We start from the raw sequence: 11,077 nt of genomic DNA, 5'->3' as shown, positions 1-11,077 counted from the left end.
ACAGTTGTCGTGTCTCCTTATTCATTCCTGATTTTATTTATTTGTATCTCTTCTCTTTTTTTCTTAGTCTGGCTAAAGGTTTGTCAATTTTGTTTCCCTTTTCAGAGAACCAACTTTTTGTTTCATTGATCTGTGTTTTTTTCATTTTGATTTAATTTATTTCTTCTACTGATTTTGGGCCTGGTTTGCTCTTGCTTTTCTAGTTCTTTAAGATACACCATTAGACTGTTTATTTGAATGTAGGCACATTCTTTTTTTGATGTAGGCACTTATAGCTATAAACTTTTCTCTGAGTACTGCTTTTGCTGTATCCCATATGTTTTAGTATGTTGTGTTTCCATTATTTGTTTCAAGAAATTTTTCAATTTCCTTCTTAATTTCTTCATTGACCCACTGGTCATTCAGAAGCATACTGTTTAATTTCCATATGTTTGTATAGTTTCCAAAATTCTTCTTGTTATTAATTTCTAGTTTTATTCCATTGTGGTCAGAGAAGATGCTTGATATTTTTCCAGTTTTTTCAGTGTCTTAAGACTTGTTTTATGACCTAACATATAGTCTGTCCTTGAGAATGATCCATGTGCTAAGGAAAAGAATATGTATTCTATAGCCATTGGGTGAAATGTTCCGTAAATGGATCTGTTAGATCCATTTGGTCTATAGTGCAGATTAAGTCCAATGTTTCTTTGTTGATTTTCTGTCTAGAAGATCTGTCCAATGCGGAAAGTGGGCTATTGAAGTCTCTAGCTGTTACTGTATTGGAGCCTATCTCTTTCTTTAGCTCCAATAATATTTGTTTTTATATCTGGGTGATTCAGTGTTGGGTGTTGACCTTTTCATCATTACATAGTGACCTTCTTTGTCTTTTTTTATAGTTGTTGTCTTGAAATCTGTTTTCCATAAGTATAACTACTACTGCTCTTTTTTTGTTTTCGATTGGCATGGAATATCTTTTTCCATCCCTTTGTTTTCGGTCTGTGTGTGTCTTTATTGGTGAAGTGTGGAAACAATCAATGGGTCTTATTTTTTCATTCATTCAGCCATTCTATGCCTCTTTATTGGAGAGTTTAGTCCATTTACACTTAATGTTATTATTAATAGGTAAGAACTTACTCCTGTCATTTTGCTATTTGTTTTCTGCTTGTTTTGTGATCTTCTCTTCCTCCTTTCTTTCCTTCCTGTCTTCTTTTAGTGAAGGTGATTTTGTCTGATGATATGATTTGGTTTCTTGCTTTTTATTTTTTTATGTCTCTATTGTATGTTTTCTGGTTTGAGGTTTCCACGAGGCTTGAAAATACTATTTTATAACCCATTATTTCAACCTGATAACTACTTAATATTGTTTGCATAAACAAAAAAGCAAAAAGAAAACTAATAAAAATTCTACACCTGAACTTTATTCCCCTGCTTTTTAACTTCTTGTTGCTTCTATTTATATCTTATTGTACTGACCACACCTTGAAAAGTTGTTGTAGTTATTATTTTTGATTGGTTCATTATTCAGTCTTTCAAGGATAAGAACAGTTTCACACCACAGTTACAGTGTTAAAATATTCTGTGTTTTTCTGTGTACTTATTATAACCAGTGAGTTTTGTACGTTCTGGTGATTAGTTATTGCTCATTAATGTCCTTTTCTTTCTGATTGGAGTAGTCCCTTTAACATTTCTTGTAGGACAGGTCAGCGAATGAAATCCTTCAGCTTTTGTTTGTCTGGGAAAGTCTATTTCTTCTTCATGTTTGAAGATTATTTTTGTGGATATATTATTCTAGGGTAAACGTTTTTATAATGTGTCATGCCACTCCCTCCTGGCGTATAAGGTTTCCACTGAAAAGTCTGCTGCTAGATGTGTTAGAGCTCTATTGTATATTATTTGTTCCTTTTCTCTTGCTGCTTTTAGAACCCTTTCTTTGTCCTTGACCTTTGGGGGTATGATTATTAAATGCCTTTAGGTAGTCTCCTTTGGATTAAATCTGCTGGGTGTTCTATAACCTTCTTGTATTTGGGGACTGATATATTTCTCTAGGTTTGGGAAGTTCTCTGTTATCCCTTAGAATAAACTTTCTGCTCTTTTCTGTTTCTCTACCTCCTCTTTAAGGCCAATAACTCTTAAATTTGCCCTTTTGAGGCTGTTTTCTAGATTCTGTATGCATGCTTCATTGTTTTTTATTCTGTTTTCTTTTGTCTCCTTTGATTGTTTATTTTCAGATAGCCTGTCTTCCAGCCTGCTAATTCTTTCTTCTGCCTGATACATTCTGCTATTAAAGGACTCTGATGCATTCTTCAATATGGCAATTGCATTTTTTTCATTTCCAGAATTTTTGCTTGATTAAAAAAAAGATTATTTCAGTCTCCTTGTTAAATTTATCTGATAGAATTCTGAATTCCTTTTCTGTGTTATCTTGAATTTCTTTGCATTTCCTCAACACAGCTATTTTGAATTCTCTGACTAAAAGATCACATGTCTCTGTTTCTCCAGGATTGGCCCCTGGTGCCTTATTTAATTCATTTGAGGAGGTCATGTTTTCCTGGATGGTGTCGACGCTAGTAGATGTTCTTCAGTGTCTGGGCATTGAAAAGTTAGGTATTTACTGTAGTCTTCACTGTCTGGGCTTATTTGTACTTGTCCTTCTTGGGAAGGCCTTCAAAAGGATTTGAGTGTTTTGATCTAAGCTGTATCTGCTTTAGGGGGCACCCTAAGCCCAGTAATGTTGTGGTTCTTGCAGACTTGTAGAGGTACCACCTTGATGATCTTGGACAATATCTGGGATAATTCTCTGGATATCAGGCAGAGACTTGTTCTCTTCCCTTACTTTCTCCCAAACAGAGTCTGTCTGTCTGTTCTGAGCCACCTAAAGCTGAGGGTGGAGTGACATAAGCACCCCTGTGGCCATGACCACTATGACTGCTGGGTCAGACCTGAAGCCAGCACAGCACTGGGTGTTGCCCAAGGCCTGCTTTACCCACTCCCTGGCTACTGCTTATGTTTGCTTTAGGCCCTGGTGCTCTACAATCAGCTGGTGGCAAAGCCAGCCGGGCCTGTGTCCCTTCCATCAGGGCTGATTGCCATTGGTGAGGTCTCTCAGGCCCTGGGAGGATCCAGAGGTGCTGTCTAGGAGTCAGGGATTAGAGTAAACCTTAGAAGTCTACCAAGTGTTTTTTTTGTGCTGCAGCTGAGCTGGCAGTCAAACCACAAGACGTAGTTCTTCCCACTCTTCCCTCCCCTTTCCAAAGGCAGAGGAGCCTCACCATCCATAGCCACCGCCACAACCGGCCACAAGGAGTCCTGCCAGACTACCGCAGATGTTCTCTTAAGGTCCAAGAGCTCTTAAGTCAGCTTGTGGCCAATGCTGCCTTCCTGGGACTCACTCTTCAGGGCATTGGGCTCCCTTTTGGCCCAGAGCATGTGCAGAAGTGCCAGCCAAGATTCAAGTCCTAGAATCGGGGACCTCAAGAGCCTGTTTCATGATCTACCCTCCCCTGTGGCTATGCTAGTACCTAAAGTGCAAGACAAACTTTTCCCTCTGCTTTTCTCAAGCAAAAGGAGTTTTGCCCTATAATCACTGCAGCTGGTCATGTGCTGAGTCTCACCTAAAGCCAGCAAGTTTCAGACGCTCACCCAAGGCATTCACCGTAGTACCTGGATAATTGCTACTGATTACTCATGGCACAAGGGCTCTTCAGTGAGCAGGTGATGAGTGCTGCAAGGACTGAATCCTTTCCTTCAAGGCAGCGGGTCCCCTTCTGGCCCATAGTATGTCTGTAAATGTTGTCTGGGAGACCTGGAACAGGGGCCTCATGACTCTGATCATTGTCCTCTCTTGCTGTGGCTGAGCTGGTATCCAAGATGCAAGATGAAGTCCTCTCTACTCTTCCCTCTCCTGTCCTTAAGCAGAAGGAAAGCATCTCTTTTAGAGCTATAAGCTGTGCAGTCTGGGATGATAAAGAGGGGTGATGCCCACATTCCCTTGCCTGTCCTAGATGGGATTACTGAGGTATATTGCATGCCCCACTCCAGTACACGGTCTCTGGGCAGCACTAGGATTTCACCTAAGAGTTGCAGTCCAGACTGCCTCTCAAGTTTAGTTAGAGACCCAGAGCACTTTAGCCTTTGGTGGTAAGATTTATGGAAGGTCAAGTTCTGATCACTGGGATCGGCAATTCTCTTCTGTCTCGGGCTAGTTTAAATGCTCCCTCCATGGGCCGGTGGCAGCTGAGTTTGGTTCGGTTTTCTGTTCTGTTCTAACAAGACGGCACTGCGTTCAGTGCCTCACAATTGCTGTGTTCTTTCTTCCCCAGCAAACAGAGACACTCTCAGTACCGTGCCGCCACTGTGGGGGGTTGGCGAGGGTGGCATTGGCAATTGAAGACTGTTTTTTCTATCTCATTAGTGTCCTTTTCTGTGATACCGAGTTAAAACCAGATACTATGAGTGATTTTTGGTTCTTATGAAGGTGTTTCTTCTGCGTAGATAGTTGTTAAGTTGGTGTCCTTGTAGGGGAGACAATTGGCAGATTCTTCTATCTGCTATCTTGCTCCACATTCTCTCCCCAAACTATACATTTTACAGAGTTGCAGGAGAGAAGCAACTTACCGAAGGTCACAAAGCTGGTTATTGTCAGAAACAGAGCCAGAGCGCTGGCATTCAGTGCCCAGGCCAGCATTGGTTTTTCCAAACACATTGGACAGGGAGTTCCTGCTGTAGCGGCTTTTGCTCTTTCTTTAGTAGAAAGTTGTTTTTTATATTTACTCATCTAGATGAGAAGAACCAAAGGCTGGATACTTCTTTGATGTAGAGCTTCCTATTTGTCACTAGTTTCCAACACACTTCAGAGTACTGGGGGAGACGGAGCTATTTCCGGATGCTGTGGATCCCTAGGGGGTCTGTTCAGCATGGATGGGAGCCAGCATGGTTGGGTGCTGCCTTTGCAGGTCAGGGCTCTTTATTTTGTACAGTCCAGTGACTCCCTGCATTCCAGCTGTTCTTCTAGAGAGCCCATTCTAGTCCTTCCATGTTCTTTGCTGCAACTGCTCCTTTGATTTAAATATTTTTGGGTGGTTTTCAATTTTAACTGTTCTTGCTAAAAGTGCAGTAATTAAGAAAATTAATTGTACAAGGTTTATTTTTATTTTTATTTTAATGCTCTTGGGTTTTCTGCTGACCATTATCTCTCTGAAAGAAAGCACCTTCCTCATCTTGTTCACAGTGGAATCCCTGGCACTGAGCCCAGTGCCTGGCCTAGATTAAGCACAGATCTATTTATTAAGCGAATGACTGACTTCTATAACGCATTAACTTTACATTGGTAACTGAGGGGAAATTTCGAAAGGTGAAATTGCTCAGGTAAAATGAAGAATCCCTTAAGAAGTAACTGGGTTCAGTAGTCACTACTTCATGTTCAATAAACATTTATTTGTGATCTGTTATATGCCAGTATTATGGTAGGTCCTGATAATTCAAAAATGAAAAGCGTTGTTTCTTCTACTATGAAACTATCAGCCTGGTGGTGGTGAATCTAGGGGTTAAATGGATCATTTTAACATCATGTGCTAAAGGTAGAGTCACAGACAGTGTTTGCGGAGCAGGAAAAGGATAAGAAGGGTCCATGGGTGGCAAGCAAATGGTCTGGGAAGGCTTCCAAGAGGAAAGAAGTTCTCAGCTGAATTTCGAAGAATGAGTAGGATTCACAAAAGTAAAGGAGGGCGAGAAGGGGGTCTCTAGGCAGAGAGAACAGAGGGAACAGTATAGGACAAAGCATGGGAGTATTAAGCATTATGTTTACGTTGGATCTAAAATGACTTTCATTATAGCCTTTGTGAATATGGGGTGGGGAAGGTGGGAGCTGAGGCCATGGAGTTAAACAGGGGCAAGGTCCAGGTGGCTGCATATGCATAGGCTTTACCAGGCAGCCATTGAAGGGCCCTGGGACAGTGCAAATGCAGAGTCATTGGGCTGCATTTGTGATGGGAGATGTCAGTTTTGAGATGGTTTGAAGCCAGAGTTGGCGAGGGCCTTGCAGCTTGGAGACCACTTAGGAGGCTGATAAAATATCCAAAAGAGCGCTGATAGTCTCAACTTGGGAAGAGGCCATGGGAGAGCTCCTCTTCAAGCAATCATTTAAGGACTCTTTGCTGAGTACTGAACAAAGCTATGTTCTGTGCCAGGCAGAGAGAACATTGTGGTGAAGAAAACAGCCACCACCACTGCTCTGATGAAGCTTGAAGGCTGAGAGGAAGGAAGGCAGAGATTAATCAGATAATTCACTAATAAGATGTGTAATTATAGGGAAGATGAAAGCAATGAAGGAAAGGAAAAACCTGAGATCAAACAGACCAGGGCCTGGTGAGAAGGCAGTGGCTCAGGGAAAGCTTTCTGATAATAGTGATACTGATGGTCAGGAAGCATTATGTGGATGACGGAGTTGGGGAGATTTTTTCTAGACTGAGGAAGTAGCAAATGTGAAGACCCTAGCACAACAGGGAACTCGGAATATCTGAGGAGTGGAAAGCAGGGCTAGAGTGATCCTGAATGAGAGAAATTATGGTAGGTGATGAGGCTGGGTAAGTAGTCAGGAGCCAAGATCATGTAGGAACCAGCAATTCAGAGTAAGTAGCATGAATTTTATTCTAAGAACAATGACAAGCAGCCAGACAGATTGAAAGCAGGAGAGTAGCGTGGGTTGATTTTCACTTCTGAAACAGCAGACTGGCTGCTGTGCACAGAATGATCTATTCTAGGGTGGATCCGAAGTGCAGGTGTAGAAGTTCAGGTAAGGCATGAAGGCACAGGTAACGTGGTGTCATTGAAGATGAAGAGATGTGGATGGGTTCAAGGCATGTTAAGAGGTAAAACCTACAGGGTTTAGTGTTGGACTGAATATGGGGAGAAATATGGCAAGGTCAAAAAAGTTAACCAGGCTTTTTGACATGCACTGTTGACTGGATGGTGATGCTATTCAGTGAAATAAAATGGCTCTGGAGGAAAACCAGATTTAGGAGTGAGACCATGAGTTTGGTCATTGCTACGTTGAGGATGAGGTGCCTTTGGATTGTGGAGGTGCAGAGTAGGTCATGGCCTGTATGGGTGTGGAGCTTAGAGGAAGGACTGGAGACATGACTTTCAAAGTCATTGGCCTTGAAATGATATTTGAAGAAGTGGGTGTGAATGAGATTGCTTAGGAAAAGAATGGAAAATAGAAGGCTTAGGAGTAAAGAAAAAGCCAGACTGAGAAATGAGGAGGTAAAAGTAGTTGAATTTGGTGATTGATAGATTGAAGAAGGTGAAAGAAAAGCTGTTGCCCAGAATGGCTTCTGGATGTTACATGTGTGCGATCTAGTGGGTGATGGTACATTAACTAGCTGGGGATAACTTTTGTTTGGGACATGCTGCATTTAAACAGTGTGTGGAATGCACAGTTATTATTGCCATCATAAAATGTATGTGTTTTTGCGTTTTTCTTAGCTTCTCTCTTGCAACTTTTCCATATCCCACTCCAAATATATAGGAGGAATAATGGAACTAAGTAGGTGATCGCTAAATTTTGGTAGACAAATGGGAGAGGGAAGAAGTACAGAAAGACTCAGGGGCAGGGAGTCCAGGGAGTCAATACAGGGAGACAATGCTAAAGCTTAGTGGTAGGATGAAAAGTTGGAAGAATAATAGAAGAGGATGGGATATAAAAGAATATGGAAATGCAGAGTTGGAGGAGGAAGAGCAAAACTGAAGATGTGATGAACCTTCACAGATCCCTCACCCAACTTTGACAATTATCAACTTCTGGTTAGATTTTTTTCATCTTTACCTCTACTCACTCCCACCAGTTCCCAAGGTTATTTTAAAGTAATTCAAAAACATGATATTATGTGTTTTTCCATCTCTATAACATTCTTAAAAGGACAAAACTATAGAAAAAGAAAACAGAGTAATGGTTGCCATGGAACAGGAATTGCATGAGGGAATTTTCTGAAGGTGAAATAAGAGGGTTACTATTTCTCTCAAGCTAGCACCTAAGCCAGGCCTTTGCTTATTATAGCCACTGCCTGAAAAGTGTCTTTGGATTACTAAGTAATGAGATTTTATTATACAAGCTTATTAGTTTACATTGCAAACAATATAGTTGATGGTTTATATCAAAATGTAATGGCCAAAGTGGACTCTTTTTATAGGTCAGCTTCTAGCTTATTGTTTTTTCTTTTTTGGCAATTCAGTTCCTTCCGGTTAAAAATGTGTATTTATGGAGTGAGATTTTGACCAGAGCTTATTGATGGTCTGCTGTGTTGGGCTTCATGCTATTGCATCAAAGTACTTGGGAATGTATCATATGTGATTCTAATTAATTTCCTGTGGGTATGATTTCTTAGCAGAAAGAGCTGGATATGGAGGAAGTGTCCCTAAAATCATTTATCCAAAAAATAATTCAATTGAAGTACAGCTTGGTGAGTAAAATCATTGAAGCCATTGAAATCACCAGGGGAAGAGCTCATTATGTTTGCATATTCTGGTGAATATTTGAATGTTAAGGATGAAGATAAATCCCATACACACCCATTTTCCAACTTTTGATATACCTGAGCTCATGGGGAGAGGAATCAAAATAAAACACCAGAGAGCTGAAGCTTGGAAAAGTTGTGGTGGCAGAGAAGTCTGTCAGTGAGAACTCTGGGCCCAAAATGATTATTATAAATCTGTTTATGCAAAGGCAATGAAGATGCAAATAATTCTTCAGACAATATGTAGTATAATATAAAACTATTAAATAATGTTGACCAGGAGTTCTGGATTGTATTACCTCACAATGCAAGGTATATGAAAGGAGTGAAAAAAAATATTATGTTACATTCCTTAATCTGCATGGAAAAGCATCAATAAGCATTGCCTCAGTTTGTGATCTAAGTAGATAAAAAGGGTCAAATTATTTTTTTTAAATTAAAAAATAATCACTAGTGGCCGGGTGTGGTGGCTCAAGCCTGTAATCCCAACACTTTGGAAGGCCGAAGCGGGCAGATCACGAGGTCAGGAGATCGAGATCATCCTGCCTAACACGGTGAAACCCCGTCTCTACTAAAAAATACAAAAAATTGGCCAGGCGTGGTGGCGGGCACCTGTAGTCCCAGCTACTCGGGAGGCTGAGGCAGGAGAATGGCGTGAACCCGGGAGGCGGAGCTTGCAGGGAGCCGAGATTGTGCCACTGCACTCCAGGCTGGGCGAGAGAGCGAGACTCTGACTCCAAAAAAAAAAAAAAAAAATCACTAGTAAAATAAATATGCTGTATTACATCTGAAGAAAAAGCAAATTAGACAAAAATCTCAACACCTCCCAAAATAGAAACTTTTAAGTGTCAAATAGTAGTGTATCAAAATATATAATGCTAAAAGTCTCAGAAATACAATACAATAAAACAACACAATTGTTTCAGTTGTAGGGGGAGGTTTTAACATACTCTTGCTTTGAGAAATTTGCTAGAAGAGTAAGAGTCTACATGGTTCAAGTAATCTAGCAAAAGTAATGTGTCTAATACATAGATCACTCTCAGAAACATCTATGAAAAACCCAGAGTCCAAAAGAGGAAATTGTACAGATCATGGGGTATAATCATGATGCAGTAAGTGTAAAAATTTGTATCTAAACCAAAACAATAAAATAATCACATTCATTAAGTATGTGAAGTGATTAATTTGTTAATTAGCTTGATTTAATTATTCTACAATATAAACATGTATCAGAACATCACATTGTACCCATAAATATATGTAATTATTATTTGTCAATTAAAACTAAAAAAAAAAATTTAAAACATAAACAACAAAAAATCCATCTCAATTATTTGCGTTTTTTGTTAGAGAACCAAAGCCATAGTTAAAGAATATTTAGAAAATAATGATAGTGAGAATACTTCATATCAAATTTCATGGCATATGACCAATGCTGTACTCTAAACGAGTTTATATCTTTAAATAACGTTATTATTAGTAAGTGTGGAAATAATTAAAATATGCAACTAACCATTTGACTCTATAAGAAGACCAATTGAACAACTAGAATAAAAGTAGAAAATAATGAATTTATTAAAGGAAAATAAACTAACTGAATCTGTCCCAAAGTTGGTTAAGGGCAGAAGAGTTGAGGTGGGAGTTGGGGAGAAAGATAAACTTCCAGCAAATCTAATCCCCTAAATGCAGAGACACCCAAATATAAAATAATTAGAAACGTGGGAAAGTTTATATAAAACAACAAATGGTAAAAGATAAAATCTGTTTAAATGCCTCTAGTCCCGTATGTTTTTAGGAGAATTCTTTTAAACTTTCAAGGAAATAATAATACCCATAAAAAGTATAATTGTCTACACATTACTCATTATGTGACTAGTCTTAAAAGACACATTTGGCTGTTTTATCTCTCTTAGTTGACTTTCTTCCCCTACTCCTGTCTTTGGAAATTCTAGCCAATGTATTGAGACAATTAAAAGGCAAGAGAAGGAGTTTTGGAAGTCTTGGAGGGAGGAAGACAAACATAATTTTTAAAACATGATCTATTGGTTTCTACTTAGAAATTTTAAGAAAATTAAGTAAAAAAATGACTAGCATTTGCTTATTAATGTTATTTTAATACAAGATAAACATTCAAAGCTAATAGCATTTTTACATGCCTGAAATAGCACATATTATGTAACCAGGGAAGACAGCATTCACAATTGCAATACAAGAAACAAAATAGTAAGGAACAACTGAATAAGAAATTAGAAAGAGTTGCCTACATGATTAGAAATGCAACATTTTATCATTTTATAGGTGGAACATAAAATAATATGTGTTTTAGTGAAATTTCAAAAGATGTTCCTAAATAGAAACACTCAGTATTAAAAATGTTATTTCTCCTAGATTAATATACAAGTTTAATATAACACCAATTAAATTACTGAATATCCTAAAACTTGTCAAAACATTTCTAAAATTTCTGTCAAAAATGCTGGAAAGAGCCAAGAAAAAAATTGAATAGAAGAAAAAAGAGAGAGTCATTTCCTTGTAAGTATTAAAATATATTATAAAGATAGAGATTATTAGTATGTCAACAAAATTGC

General features: G+C 38.8%; 1 protein-coding gene across 1 annotated transcript in view; it reads left to right on the top strand.

The window, feature by feature from the left end:
- Window positions 1–11,077, top strand: part of IL1RL2 (interleukin 1 receptor-like 2) — a 50,817-nt gene that overhangs the window by 14,782 nt on the left and 24,958 nt on the right. The window contains exon 6 of the mRNA XM_011969579.1: window positions 8,361–8,435. Coding sequence (XP_011824969.1) covers window positions 8,361–8,435 — 75 coding nt within the window. The remainder of the gene's footprint in view (window positions 1–8,360; window positions 8,436–11,077) is intronic.

The sequence above is a fragment of the Mandrillus leucophaeus genome, unplaced genomic scaffold, assembly GCF_000951045.1.
Source record: "Mandrillus leucophaeus isolate KB7577 unplaced genomic scaffold, Mleu.le_1.0 Scaffold9, whole genome shotgun sequence".
NCBI lineage: Eukaryota > Metazoa > Chordata > Mammalia > Primates > Cercopithecidae > Mandrillus > Mandrillus leucophaeus.
This window is presented reverse-complemented; position numbering and strand designations above follow the sequence as displayed.